General features: G+C 42.5%; 1 protein-coding gene across 1 annotated transcript; it reads left to right on the forward strand.

Moving 5' to 3' along the window:
• Nucleotides 1-8,064: 8,064 nt before the first annotated feature.
• On the forward strand, nucleotides 8,065-12,860 carry LOC139415817 (zinc finger protein 714-like). Its single transcript, XM_071163932.1, has 5 exons — nucleotides 8,065-8,230; nucleotides 9,565-10,023; nucleotides 10,770-11,201; nucleotides 11,274-11,938; nucleotides 12,512-12,860. Exons 1-5 carry the CDS (start codon nucleotides 8,065-8,067, stop codon nucleotides 12,776-12,778), a joined length of 1,989 nt encoding a protein of 662 aa, XP_071020033.1. The 3' UTR covers nucleotides 12,779-12,860.
• The last annotated feature ends 3,428 nt before the right edge of the window (nucleotides 12,861-16,288 follow it).

Below are 16,288 nucleotides of genomic sequence, written 5' to 3' on the forward strand. Positions count from 1 at the left end.
AGACAACGATAGACAGCTGCCTCTGATTGAGAACCACACCCGGCCAAACAACAAAGAAATGCAAAATATAGAGAAATGAACATAGAATGCCCAACCTCGTCACACCCTGGCCTAACCAAAATAGAGAATAAAAGCCTCTCTATGGCCAGGGCGTGACACCCACGAGGAATTTGGCACACGGGTGGGTTTTATTTGGGCCCCAAAGTTTTTGAGGCAATTTAAAATATATATTTTATTGTTGTACATAAAAGACTGGAGAAACACCAGGAAATCAGCTTCAAGTTATTTAATTTTTGTAAATTTTATTTAAGAATCTATTCTTGCATTCCGATGAATAATAGAGACACCTGATTGGTTACAAATGTAAGCACGGTTTGAATGATTATTTTATTCAAAACAATTATATTTGTTTGGGCTTTTTCCAATCAATTTACAGTCTACAAATGATTTGTAATTATGTTCCCGACCCCCCACAACCATCCGCTCAAGAAAATAATAGTCACGCGGCTGAATCTAGTTCATCCCTGGGATAAAGGGAATGGGATGACTCACCTTTCCTCTGTTTGTTTTTGTTCTCTTCACCAGGATAGTGAGCAAGGGGGGGGGGTGTAAGTCCAGGCACCAAAAGAAAAGGACTAGCCGGTGAAACACACATAGCACAGTTTTCGCTGTGCTATGTTTAAAAAAATATATATCTTCACCATTTATTTTTTTCTATTAGGGGGTAGGCATGCTGGACATGGCCTTCCAGGATACAATCAAAAGGCACTTGATCTAAGTAAGGTGACTCTTCGTCCTTACACAATGCCAGAGACTGCTAAGGTTTTTTTTAATCAATTATGTCCTCCATTTTTGATATTCCAATCTATAAGATGACCACGTACTTGGTTTTGGAGGTTTTTAGTCTCGCGGCATGCTTACTTTGCATTTGACTGTTGTTCTTTTGTGTGATTTTCACAGCATCTTTTCCAGGAGCTGTATTCTCTTGTTAAAGTACCATCTGTATGAGACTAACGTTGTGATATTTTTAGTTTCAATGTGTCTGCAATCAATCACTGTGGGTGCATTATTATTATTATTATTATTATTATTATTATACTATAGACCGTCAATTGGATGATGGCCTCCTCCTTGCATGACACCTGTGCTTACATGCTGCTTCCTCTGTCACCTGAGTCTCCTCCTGTTTGCTCATGAGGAAGCCTCGTGCCACCTCTGTCACCTGAGTCTCCTCCTGTTTGCTCATGAGGAAGCCTCCTCACCTGACAGACCAACTCCTGCAGACTCCTTGAACTAAATTCAGCATCTGCTGCTTCCTCTGCTGGAGCTGGGTGTAGAAGGAAGGAGAGGAGCACTCCTTCACTCTCTTGTTCTGTCTTTCTCACCTAAAACTCCTACATCTGCTTCCCTGGCCTCTCCTTCAAAAAAATAGCAAATTCAAGACTTTAAACCTGTTGATATAAAACAATAACGATGCATCTTTAGTTGCTACCAACTTTGTGGTTGTCTTCTTTTTCTACTACGCCGTTCATCTGTTGCAGATTGAGGGGGTGGATTCATGCAATGCAATCTGGTAGGTGCTGCCTCGGAGGACAGTGTCTTCCGTAAACCCTGTCGAAAGACATTTTTACCAGAAAAGTATCATGACTGAAATGCATTTTTATTGACAAAGATGGTCAATAATCAGAATAAAACTGCTCCTCGCACACAGTGTAACCCACTCGCTTCAGGTCCTCAAAGGACTTCTGCAGACTGATGTCCCTACGCCTGATGTTTCTCAGCCACATCTTCCTCCTCAGTAATTACAAAAGTGTGTAGCTATTAATCTCAAATTATTATTTTTAAATTCAGCTGGATGTTGGGCTATGCTTAAAGTCTTCTGTTTCATAGTTAATTTAGTAGTGTAGTGGTTGATATAACATCTGTGGTGATATATTGTAGTTTGTAGATAATAGTTTATGGTTATGTCCTCTATCTCTGTTTTTCACCCTGATTGTTTTTTAATAGAGTTCATTTAAATAGACCCACACTTTATCCTGTCCTATGAAACATCACAATAAAGACCCAGACTTTATCCTGTCCTATGAAACATTAGAATAGACCCACACTTTATCCTGTCCTATGAAACATTAGAATAGACCCACACTTTATCCTGTCCTATGAAACATCACAATAAAGACCCACACTTTATCCTGTCCTATGAAACATTAGAATAGACCCACACTTTATCCTGTCCTATGAAACATTAGAATAGACCCACACTTTATCCTGTCCTATGAAACATCACAATAAAGACCCAGACTCTATCCTGTCCTATGAAACATCACAATAACGACCCACACTCTATCCTGTCCTATGAAACATCACAATGAAGACCCAGACTTTATCCTATGAAACATCACAATAAAGACCCAGACTTTATCCTATGAAACATCACAATGAAGACCCAGACTCTATCCTGTCCTATGAAACATCACAATAAAGACCCACACTCTATCCTGTCCTATGAAACATCACAATGAAGACCCAGACTTTATCCTATGAAACATCATAATGAAGACCCAGACTTTATCCTATGAAACATCACAATAAAGACCCAGACTTTATCCTATGAAACATCACAATAAAGACCCAGACTCTATCCTGTCCTATGAAACATCATAATGAAGAGCCAGACTTTATCCTATGAAACATCATAATGAAGACCCACACTTCATCCTGTCCTATGAAACATCACAATAAAGACCCAGACTTTATCCTATGAAACATTTTCCGTTGCTGCCCTCTTAAACCTGATTGGTCTTTTGAAGCTCCTCTCTATTGCCACACATGGTGTGTGTGTCTTTCTTTTTTGTTCCCTTTTCCTGTTGAGGGGGGATGCACACACACCATGTGTTCTTCCAGGTTGTGATCAAATGCTCTACCTTTATGGTTTCCATATGTTCTATGTTTTCCCCCTATGTTAACAGGCATTTAATAAATGTACAACCTTTTGAGTTTTGTCTATTTTCTGAAGATGCGTATGATTATAGTAGACTATCGTTTGTGTTCTTCTTTACTTAGTCTGATCACAGGGCAACAGAACATAAGTCGTTGCCTATACAATGTTTTACAGACATCTACCATCATTTTAAGAGGTACGGGTTAATAGTGTTCTACGACTCGATAAATTACTTTGCAATGACCCCGTGTCACAAATGATGGCTTGGATGTAATACGGCTGGGCACATTGGTAAACTAACTATCACAGATAGATGAGATAGATATATCACTGCATGTATAAATGTGACACGTCCGCTTGGCGTTTCCTCTCACTACCATATTTGGGGTTACACTGTGTTAAACCCGGCTATAGGTTTGTTTCATTACCGGTAGCTAGCTATGTTTTTATCTATCAGTGATCATTGCTTTGGCGATTGATCCGATGGGTAGTCATGGATACAGCACACTACTGATTACACAGCCAACAACGTGTGCCTCACCATGCAATAATTACTCAAAATGCATCTTCTCATTATTTATTACATACCTTTCAACGTCTGTTGGAAGCTGGAACAAGGATTTTCCTCTACTCCATTTTTACAATAAACAAAGTATTTTATTGATGACATATGTTTCTTATCGTGAAAAAAAAGTTGATTCACAGAAGGAGTACTAGTAGTGGGAAAACTTGCAAAGAAATCTATTTCTAGCTATTTATTATTAAGCTAAGTCGTTTTTTTTTTTTGTGAATTAGCTAGTCAGCTAGATATCTACTTGGGACAAGCTAGCTACCACGAAGAAGAGGATGAAGACCATTTGTGCCTTGCTGAATAAGCATAACGTTCATTAGGAAAACGGCCACTATCTAGTGCACTCGTCCTAAACAAAGTAATCTCTACAAACAATTGGGTAAGTCAAAGTCTACCAAACGTAGTGCACTCTGTTTGTTGTAGATTCTAGTTTTGGAAACGGAAAACTGTACGGAGATCAAATGTTCCTTTTATGAGAAAATGTGCAAAATGTCGGCCAAAATCCATCTAGCTGAATCTTCTCCCACTGTCGTCCACTGGGCTTCCTCTCACTACCATATTTGGTAGTGAGAAGAAATGCTAACCGGATGTCTGACATTTATACATCCAGTGAAATATCTGTCTCATCTATCTGTGACCACAGTCGTTTCCAGTCATTTCCAATATGAGGAAATTAATCATAGTGGGAAGAACAACCACGAGCTAGTGAGATCCTATTGGTGCGTTATAGCATTATTTCCATATTTCCGATAGGGAACGCCTACTCTGAAGTTCATGTGTGCAATACCTCACAATTCACCTCGCCAATTCACTCCTTCTAAACAACATATTTTTTTAAACGTTGGGTAAAAAAATAAATAAAGGTAAAGTCTAGAAAACTTAGTCCATTCTCTTCATAACATATTTAAATTTTGGTAACGGAAAACTGTATATGTTTCATCGACAAGAAAATTAGCAGAAAGTGAGCAAAAACCCATCTCGCTCCATCTTCTCCCACTGGCCTTCATCTCATCACCATATTTGGTGGTGTGTGGAAACGCCAACCCGGATGCTGCACGTTTATACATCTGATGAAACATCTGGCTCATTGTTCTATCTGTGATCGTCAACAGTAGAGTGGTGGTGATGGTGGTGAGCTCTCAGCTGACCTTTCCTGTCCAGAAGTAATTTAGCCATTCATTGTAGCCATTGGTGCTCTGTAGAGTTGCTATTTTATCGTTTTAATTAACTCGTGACATTCCTGGATTACTCGTTATATTAATAAAGTCAGATTCAACCAACAAATATGATAGTCAGTTTAAAAAAGGTTACGGGTATAAGACTATGTACATATCTGGCTGTGGTGGCAAAATCAATACATATCCCAATGAGTCAAGCAGGGAGAGGCTGCCCGTTGTAACAGTTCCAAGACCTGTCAGAAACGTCCATCTAACCCTACGCCAATGACACCTGGATCTCAAAACTGAACTTGGACCCACGCTAAGTGGCAATGATATCCTTTGCCACCACATTGCTATTAGTCATGACTAATCAACAAAACAATTAATAATTTTCAAGTTTATTTACAGCGAATGTCTCATTGTAAAACTAGCAAACTATTTATGAAGTTTGGCAATGAGGATGAAAATAAGCATAGTTTAGCTAGCTAGCTAGTTTAGCCAGGGAAAACCAGGAAAAACAACCTTGGGACAGGATATAGCTGGGCGCACATGCGCACTAAGCTAATTCAGGATAAAAAAATAAAAAAAAATGGATTAAACAATTCAGAGACTGAATCGAATACATCAGATGACAAATATTTAGGGAGAGCAAATCAACACACAATACCGAAATCAGCTGTAACTGTCAATAGTTAAACAAAGTTTAAAACAATGTTTGAGTGAACCTGAATACAGAAAATGAATGGTGAAGTCACTTCTGGACAGAGTAGACTCCTCCTCACCACTATACTCACACACTTCTTCTACATAGTTGTATTAAATTGCCGCCATCTTGGAGCTAGAATTGGGTTCATGTATATTGTGGACACAGTAGACTCCTCCTCACCACTCTATACTCACACACTTCTTCTACATAGTTGTATTAAATTGCCGCCATCTTGGAGCTAGAATTGGGTTCATGTATATTGTGCTAATAACGATACAAAAAAGAGTAACGGAGAGCAGCACAGTACAATATGGTGAAATTAGAAAATGAGGCGTTTGTGGTAAGTACACGGTGCCCGCCATCTTTATACACCTTCGTAATTGCATGCTCCTCGCGTCCTCTCTCCTCGTCTCCTTCTCAAAACCCATTGGCTGAGAAACCCAAGAGGTCTCTGGTCAGAGTTCCTCCCCCGCACTGACCTTCTTCTCAAACGGGTTTTGAGAAGGAGACAAGGAAGCTTTTGGTCGTGTAGCGTCAGGCTAGACCACCTTTACGCCACACACAGAGACGCGTACAAAGCTCTCCCTCGCCCTCCATTTGGCAAATCTGACCATGATTCTATGCTCCGGATTCCTTCTTACAAGCAAAAATTAAAGCAGGAAGCACCAGTGACTCGGTCAATAAAAAAGTGGTCAGATGAAGCAGATGCTAAGCTATGGGCAGAGCTGCCGCTTTCAAGGAGCGGGACTCTAATCTGGAAGCTTATAAAAAATCCCACTATGCCCTCCGACGAACCATCAAACAGGCAAAGCATCAATACAGGACTAAGATCGAATCGTACTACACTGGCATACAAACTATTACAGAGTACAAAGGGAAGCACAGCCAAGAGGTTACTTGCCTCGAAGTGAACATGCATGAGAGCATCAGCTGTTCCAGATGACTGTGTGATCACTCTCTCCGCAGCCAATGTGAGTAAGAAGTTTAAACAGGTCAACATTCACAAGGCCGCAGGGCCAGACGGATTACCAGGACGTGTAATCCGATGCATCTGCTGGCCAACTAGCAAGTGTCTTCCCTGACATTTTCAACCTCTCCCAGTTTATTGAGACCAGGGACATCAGCTTGGACATCAACAGGGACATCAGCTTGGACATCAACAGGACATCAGCTGGGACATCAGCTGGGACATGAACAGGGACATCAGCTTGGACATCAACAGGACATCAGCTGGGACATCAGCTGGGACATCAACAGGGACATCAGCTGGGACATCAACAGGACATCAGCTTGGACATCAACAGGACATCAGCTGGGACATCAGCTGGGACATCAGCTGGGACATCAGCTGGGACATAGCTGCAGGCACCAACAGGGACATCAGCTGCAGGCACCAACAGGGACATCAACAGAGACATAGCTGCAGGCACCAACAGGGACATCAGCTGCAGGCACCAACAGGGACATCAGCTGCAGGCACCAACAGGGACATCAGCTGGGACATAGCTGCAGGCACCAACAGGGACATCAGCTGCAGGCACCAACAGGGACATCAGCTGGGACATAGCTGCAGGCACCAACAGGGACATCAGCTGGGACATAGCTGCAGGCACCAACGGGGACATCCGCTGGGACATAGCTGCAGGCACCAACAGGGACATCAGCTGGGACATAGCTGCAGGCACCATCAGGGACATCAGCTGCAGACACCAACAGGGACATCAGCTGGGACATAGCTGCAGGCACCAACAGGGACATCAGCTGCAGACACCAACAGGGACATCAGCTGGGACATAGCTGCAGGCACCAACAGGGACATCAGCTGGGACATGAACAGGGACACCAGCGGCAGACACCATCTTTCCCCAGAAAGTAACAAGGTCACAATAACCAGCCTGCTCCTTCAAATATAAAGGGTTTGACTGGGTGGCTTTACTTGGCTCATCGCGCTCTAGCGACTCCTTGTGGCGAGCCGGGCGCCTGCAGGCTAACTTCGGTCGTCAGTTGAACGGTGTTTCCTCCGACACATCGGTGCAGCTGGCTTCCGGCTTAATCAGGTGGGTGTTAAGAAGCGTGGTTTAGCAGGTCATGTTTCAGAGAACGCATGACTCAACCTTCGCATCTCCCCAGCCCGTTGGGGAGTGGCAGCGATGAGACAAGATCGTAATTGGATATCAGGAATTGAGGAGAAAAGGGGGGTAACATATATATTTAAACACATAGTTGACAAAGTTACAAAAGAGCAACATGAGAATCTGTAAATAACTAGGTAATATAATCAAGTGAGAGTGGTGTGGAGCATTCCTCAAATAATTTGGCATGAACATCTTTGTTTTGGTGACGGTCTTAGTTTGCCACAAAACCACCACTGACACGACCACTGCTTACAGCTGCTGCTGAGAAACCAGGGGAGGCTGAAGTAATTCTGAACAAGCCAATTAACCCACTCTTCCCCAGGTTGCCGTCAGTGTAAATAATAATTTGTTCTATACTTAGTAAAAAAATAAAGTCTGTCCCTTGTAGTTAACTCTCCCTCCACATAGAGGCGCTGTGGCTTTTGGCTTGCCACCCGCTGATACAGGCGGAAGTGAGCTTACGAGTGGACTTTTCTTTCTTGTGAACAACGTTCTTTCTTTGTGGAAGAAGCTACCAGCTGAATAGCTAACTAGCTACCAGTCAACTTAAAATGTCTAAACAGCAGTTGCTTCGTGTGTTTTTAAATGATCGTTTAACGGCGGCTGCTGTAGAGATTTTCGGTGCAGTTGAGAAAACGGTAGTGGAGTACCAGGAGGAGAATGATCGGCTACGGAGACTGCTGCGGATCACACCGGAGGTTAAACTATGTAGAACAGGTACGTCTGTACAGTGCATTCGGAAAGTATTCAGACCCCTTCAATATTTCCACATTAGGTGAAAAATCTGTCCATGTGTGTTTGAGCACTTAACCCTCATGTCTCCTGTAATTGCTGGAGATAAGAGCGTCTGCTAAATGACAGACATTTAAAGTGTAATGCATTGGACTTTTGGAGTCCATTTCTTATTGTAAATAAGAATATAATATGTTTCTGAACACTAATACATTCATGTGGATGATACTATGATTACGGATAATCACGAATAATGAAGTTAATATCCTGCAAAATCAGGAATACAGATCACAACTCCCCTCCTCCTTACCAATAACAGGGGAGGTTAGCATTTTGGAGGGATGTGATGAGGATCTTTGTTTCTTGTAACTTTCTCACTTTACTTCATTGAAGGTTCATTCATTATTATCCAGAAACAGATTATATTGTATAAAAGGGACTCCAAACTTATACAATACATTATTCACCATTCACTTCCTATTGGGCAAAACCCACAACACAACCAAAACAAACACATTATTCACCATTCACTTCCTATTGGACAAAACCCACAACACAACCAAAACAAACACATTATTCACCATTCACTTCCTATTGGGCAAAACCCACAACACAACCAAAACAAACACATTATTCACCATTCACTTCCTATTGGGCAAAACCCACAACACAACCAAAACAAACTGCAACTGCATTCAACCAGTTTGTGGTTTCACAAGCTTAATGTGTGTAATGAATATGGGATCAAATACGACACTTCTGACTACTGTAATACGCTACGTTAACTTATCCAAATGCTTCTGACTACTGTTAACTTATCCAAATGCTTCTGACTATTGTAATACACTACGTTAACTTATCCAAATGCTTCTGACTACTGTTAACTTATCCAAATGCTTCTGACTATTGTAATACACTACGTTAACTTATCCAAATGCTTCTGGCTACTGTTAACTTATCCAAATGCTTCTGACTACTGTAATACGCTACGTTAACTTATCCAAATGCTTCTGACTACTGTAATACGCTACGTTAACTTATCCAAATGCTTCTGACTACTGTAATACACTACGTTAACTTATCCAAATGCTTCTGACTAATTCACATTGGGGGACTAGATACATAAAGGTTCTTTTGATTTCTAAATGGTAAAACAGATATTATCAAAATCCCCTCAAATAAAAGGTGACGTTCTTAACTGTCACCACATATAAAACATTTGATCCCAAATTCTGTAGTACAGAGGCACATTTGTAAATGTTAGTTTCACTGTCTAAATAAATACATAAGAGAGTGTAAACCTCTGCTCCTCCTCTCCTTCCCTCCAGACTCCCTGCAGCCCTCTGTCTCTGAAGAGGAGGTTCCCCCTGAGCAGCAGCACTGTGAGCAGGAGTGGAGCCCCAGTCTGGGACAGGAGGACCCAGAGACCAAACAGATTAAAGAGGAACAGGAGGAAGTCAGGACCAGTCAGGAGGAAGAGCAGCTTCAAGGGCTCGTTGATACCAAAGACTCCATATTCACTCCTTCCTGTGTGAAAAGTGAATGTGATCTGGAGAACCCATGTCAAGAAGCCGTACTAGCTGAACACCCAACTCTCAGTCCACTGAAAACATCTAAACTACAGTTGTTGAGTGTGTTTTTAAATGAATGTTTAACGGCATCTGCTGCTGTTGAGATTTTTGGTGCGATTGAGGAAACGGTAGCAGAGTACCAGGAGGAGAATGATCTGCTACGGAGAATGCTGCGGAGGACACCAGAGATACAACTACGTAGAATAGGTTAGTATGTAGATATAATACCTAGCTAGCTACGGTTCTACTTAGTTAATAAACTGTTTCCGGTAACAGGGATCTCCATCGCATCCATTTTTAAAGAACAGTTCATAATATAGCTATGATTCACCAGGCATAACTAAAAAGTTATCTGTCAGGAAATGATATTTGAAATAGCTTATATAGCACAGCCTTTCTGACTCCAAAGCATTTCATTAGAGACGGTGAGTATGTTTACGTTCACACTAGTAATTCCATATTATATTGATGGCAGTAGGCTGAGTACGGCATCGGTCCTGTAGACCCCTGACTCTGCTCATCTTCAACGCTGTGAGGTCATAATAGAAGTAAGCATTAGAGGTCGACCTCTACTAAGTGTAACAGTATAGACTTTACGTCCGTCCCCTCGCCCCAACCTGGGCGCACCACCGCTAACTAGCTAGCCAGCCATTTCACATCGGCTATATTAGCATACGGTGATCAAAACATCTAGTTTTCTGAGAAATCTTTCAAATTATTAGGACGTGTACAAGCTTTATTAAAATATCAAGTTTGGGAGCAGTAAAACTATTTAAAACTATTTATCTGTATCGTACATTATTTTAGCTCCTGATATTATTTAGGATCAATGCCAATAAAGACATTTTCAATTAAAAAATCGTTGAGATCTATAATTCACATTTGTGATTCAAGTGTTCTTTTTAATTCTGTGGTATATAAATAACCTCTGCTCCTCCTCTGCTTCCCTCCAGACTCCCTGCAGCTCTCTGTCTCTGAAGAGGAGGTTCCCCCTGAGCAGCAACACTGTGAGCAGGAGTGGAGCCCCAGTCTGGGACAGAAGGACCCAGAGACCAAACAGATTAAAGAGGAACAGGAGGAAGTCAGGACCAGTCAGGAGGGAGAGCAGCTTCAAGGGCTCAAAGACTCCATATTCACTACTTCCTGTGTGAAAAGTGAATGTGATCAAGAGGACCCACTTCAGTCATTGACTCTTCCCCAAACCCAGACTGTGGAGAACAGAGAGAGAGACTCTAAACCAGTGGATCTGAACCCTTTTGTCACTGTGACCCACATTAAGGGTCTCAACATTCCCTGTGACCCTCCAGATAATCAAAACAATGCCTCCAGCCACAGTTCAGCTGAAAGCAGTGACACAGTAGGACTTGACAGTAGCCCACCATTGGATCCCAGTCCACCATTAGATCCCAGTCCACCATTGGATCCCAGTCCACCATTGGATCCCAGTCCACCATTGAAGAAACACTGTTCCAAACCCAACACCACAGCTAGAAAAACTCACCACTGCCGTGACTGTGGTGCAACATTTGCTCTGAAAGCTGACCTGCAGAGACATGTGACTCTCTTCAGTAAGATACCCAGTGAATGTAGTTCCTGCCAAAAACGCTACAACTCCACCTGTAAACTGAAGGCCCATGTCCGACTCTGTCACAGTGGTAAACCCTGCACCTGCCCTGTTTGTGGAAAGACCTTCAAACACAAAGGAGATCTGTCCAATCACATGAGGATTCACACAGGAGAGAAACAATTTATCTGTGGTGACTGTGGGAAAAGCTTCAATCGGAAGGAGACCTTAACTACGCACAAACTGACTCACACCAAAGAGAAACCATTTAGCTGTGGTGACTGTGGGAAGAGCTTTATTCGGAAGGTGAGCCTAACTGAACATAAACTGACTCACACAGGAGAGAAACCATTCACCTGTGGTGACTGTGGTAAAAGCTTCAATCGCACGGATTTCCTAACCAGGCATAAACTGACTCACACAGGAGAGAAACCATTCACCTGTGGTGACTGTGGGAAAAGCTTCAATCGGAAGGAGACCTTAACTACGCACAAACTGACTCACACCAAAGAGAAACCATTTAGCTGTGGTGACTGTGGGAAAAGTTTCAATCGGAAGGTGAGCCTAACTGAGCATAAATTGACTCGCACAGGAGCGAAACCATTTAGCTGTGGTGACTGTGGGAAGAGCTTTATTCGGAAGGTGAGCCTAACTGAACATAAACTGACTCACACAGGAGAGAAACCATTTGTCTGTGGTGACTGTGGGAAAAGCTTCAATCGGATAGGGCACCTATCTGAACATAAACTGACTCACACAGGAGAGAAACCATTTAGCTGTGGTGAATGTGGGAAGAGCTTTATTCAGAACAGGGCACTAAGTAGACATATACTGACTCACACAGGAGAGAAATCATTTAGCTGTGGTGACTGTGGGAAGAGCTTTATTCAGAAGTGGGACCTAAGGAGACATAAACTGACTCACACACGAGAGAAACCATTCACCTGTGGTGACTGTGGGAGAAGTTTCAATCGCAAGGAGACTTTAACTACGCACAAACTGACTCACAACAGAGAGACACCATTTAGCTGTGGTGACTGTGGGAAAAGCTTCATTCAGAAGGGGGTCCTAATGAGGCATTTACTGACTCACACAGGAGAGAAACCTTTTAGCTGTGTTGACTGCGGGAAGAGCTTTATTCTGAAAGGGGACCTAAGAAGACATATGCTGATTCACACAGGAGAGAAACCTTTCTCCTGTGGTGACTGTGGGAAAAGCTTCAATCGCAAGCAGACCTTAACTACACACAAACTAACTCACACCAGAGAGACATCGTGTAGCTGTGGGGACTGTGGGAAAAGCTTCAATCGGAAACATCATGGCTGCTCAGTCTGTGATAAAATATTAATTCAGAAGACTAATCTGCTAACACGTGAAAAACAACCACAAAGAAAGTGAATGAGGACACAGAGAGAAGACTAAGAGAGTATTGAGATACACCCAAGATCCCCTGTGGACCAACCCTAACTGGTCCTCCTGATCCTGCTCAGTCCAATGTCACAGTAATTATATAATGGGACTGTTGTCTGAACCTAACAGGTAAAGTTGCTACTCTTTGTGTATGAAATGGACAATTTGCAGTTCAGACAACCACCAGTTTTTAGGTGAACAACTGGAAGATGATGTAGGAGAGTTGTGATCACTCAATGTCGTAGACAGATCTGTAGATACAAGATGTCCAGATCTGATGCAGGGTTTCCAATAGGCTGCCCGTTGGTGGTTTTATATGGCCCAAGTTTTCATGTGTAAATAGATTTACAGTACCAGTCAGAAGTTTGGATACACTATATATATATGTATATATATATATATAGTGTATATGTATATATATATATATATATATATATATATGTATATGTATATATATATATATATATATATATATATATGTACTATTTTCTACATTGTACAATAAGTAGCCACCCAGGTGTATCCGATCTCAAGAAATTGTAGAAAACATCCCCCTTATATAATCAATGTGAGCATTACTTAACCAGGGGAGTAGTGATTGGATAATGGGGAATGTTTTGTAACTAGGGGAGTAGTGATTGGATAAGGGGGATGTTTTGTAACCAGGGGAGTAGTGATTGGATAATGGGGATGTTTTGTAAACAGGGGAGTAGTGATTGGATAAGGGATATGTAACCAGGGGAGTAGTGATTGGATAAGGGGGATGTTTTGTAACTAGGGGAGTAGTGATTAGATAAGGTGGATGTTTTGTAACTAGGGGAGTAGTGATTGGATAAGGGGGTATTCCTGTATTGTGTGAATCAGATGTAACTGGTTGAGGGAGGAGTTTACCAGCGAGGCTGGACTGTATATAGGTCATTGTTGGCAAGTCATTTTTCTTTGTCTGCAGACGGCCTGTTTTTAGAACCTCTTTCTCTCTGGGGCCTTTTTCCTAAATATTCTACTGCTGTATTTTGTTGTTGTTAACTTGTTATCCACACAATGCAGGGTCATATAATTAGTATTTTTCTTTAGGAGGAACAGGATTGTGTTTCCTGGAGGTGGAGAGTTGGGGAGACCATAGGATGTGTAGACTGATTATAAAGGGCTTTGCTTGAATAAATACTGGCTGTGCATTTCCTCTGGAGGGGCCACCGACCCAAATAGACCAGAGGGTATCCTCTTTGTTCCTGTGTTGAGTTCATGCTTTGGGGTGTGTATGAAAATGAAAATGTCTCAGCATTCGTCTGGTGGGACACTAGGTCCCATCACGGTGAGGAACTCCAGGTCCACAGGTGAAGGGTTTGTGATGCGCATCCCTGGGTGTAAAACAAAGGCATTTATTTAATAATAAACAGTTGCAGAGTGAAGAAATTATACTCGCCCTCAAGTTTTCCTGGTCTTATTGCCCTAGGAGATCCTGATGAACTACGACCCCTGACAGGTATTCCCAAACTGGGGTACGCCAAATAAAAATGTGATTCACTTTTTTTTCTCACCTGAGTAGACTCGTTTCACTGCCAAAAATTAAATTCAACCCTCTAGTGTTCAGCGAAATAACAACACAATGTCAAATACAGGTAGCCTCGTCAAATAATTAACATCCAATAACATTCACCGTTACTCATCCAATCACATTCGCCGTTACTCATCTAATCACATTCACCGTTACTCATCCAATCACATTCGCCGTTACTCATCTAATCACATTCACCGTTACTCATCCAATCACATTCACCGTTACTCATCCAATCACATTAACCGTTACTCATCCAATTACATTCACCGTTACTCATCCAATCACATTCGCCGTTACTCATCTAATCACATTCACCGTTACTCATCCAATCACATTAACCGTTACTCATCCAATCACATTCACCGTTACTCATCCAATCACATTAACCGTTACTCATCCAATCACATTAACCGTTACTCATCCAATCACATTAACCGTTACTCATCCAATCACATTAACCGTTACTCATCCAATCACATAAACCGTTACTCATCCAATCACATTAACCGTTACTCATCCAATCACATTCACCGTTACTCATCCAATCACATTAACCGTTACTCATCCAATCACATTCACCGTTACTCATCCAATCACATTAACCGTTACTCTCTCACAGGAAACCTTCACTCATGCATTTAGAAACGAAACATGACCATTTGAAAAATGAGCTACAGGAGTTTTTTGAGTGAGAATAAAGAGGACTTAAATTATAGTAGTAAGACATGTATACAACAACAGATACCATTAAGAAGAAGGTGCTAGAAGCATCTTATATGGTGAGCTACCGAGTGGCTAGGACAGACAAGACCCATACTATTGTAGAGGAGTGGCTAGGACAGGCAAGACCCATACTATTGTAGAGGAGTGGCTAGGACAGGCAAGACCCATACGTGGAGGAGTGGCTAGGACAGGCAAGACCCATACTATTGTAGAGGAGTGGCTAGGACAGGCAAGACCCATACTATTGTAGAGGAGTGGCTAGGACAGGCAAGCCCCATACTATTGTAGAGGAGTGGCTAGGACAGACAAGCCCCATGCTATTGTGGAGGAGTGGCTAGGACAGACAAGCACCATACTATTGTGGAGGAGTGGCTAGGACAGGCAAGACCCATACTATTGTAGAGGAGTGGCTAGGACAGACAAGCCCCATACTATTGTAGAGGAGTGGCTAGGACAGGCAAGACCCATACTATTGTAGAGGAGTGGCTAGGACAGACAAGACCCATACTATTGTGGAGGAGTGGCTAGGACAGGCAAGCCCCATACTATTGTAGAGGAGTGGCTAGGACAGGCAAGCCCCATACTATTGTGGAGGAGTGGCTAGGACAGGCAAGCCCCATACTATTGTAGAGGAGTGGCTAGGACAGGCAAGACCCATACTATTGTAGAGGACTGGCTGGGACAGACAAGCCCCATACTATTGTAGAGGAGTGGCTAGGACAGGCAAGACCCATACTATTGTAGAGGAGTGGCTAGGACAGGCAAGACCCATACTATTGTGGAGGAGTGGCTAGGACAGGCAAGCCCCATACTATTGTAGAGGAGTGGCTAGGACAGGCAAGACCCATACTATTGTAGAGGAGTGGCTAGGACAGGCAAACCCCATACTATTGTAGAGGAGTGGCTAGGACAGGCAAGCCCCATACTATTGTGGAGGAGTGGCTAGGACAGTCAAGACCCATACTATTGTGGAGGAGTGGCTAGGACAGGCAAGACCCATACTATTGTAGAGGAGTGGCTAGGACAGGCAAGCCCCATACTATTGTGGAGGAGTGGCTAGGACAGGCAAGACCCATACTATTGTAGAGGAGTGGCTAGGACAGGCAAGACCCATACTATTGTAGAGGAGTGGCTAGGACAGGCAAGACCCATACTATTGTAGAGGAGTGGCTAGGACAGGCAAGCCCCATACTATTGTAGAGGAGTGGCTAGGACAG

The sequence above is a fragment of the Oncorhynchus clarkii genome, chromosome 9 (genome assembly GCF_045791955.1).
Source record: "Oncorhynchus clarkii lewisi isolate Uvic-CL-2024 chromosome 9, UVic_Ocla_1.0, whole genome shotgun sequence".
NCBI lineage: Eukaryota > Metazoa > Chordata > Actinopteri > Salmoniformes > Salmonidae > Oncorhynchus > Oncorhynchus clarkii.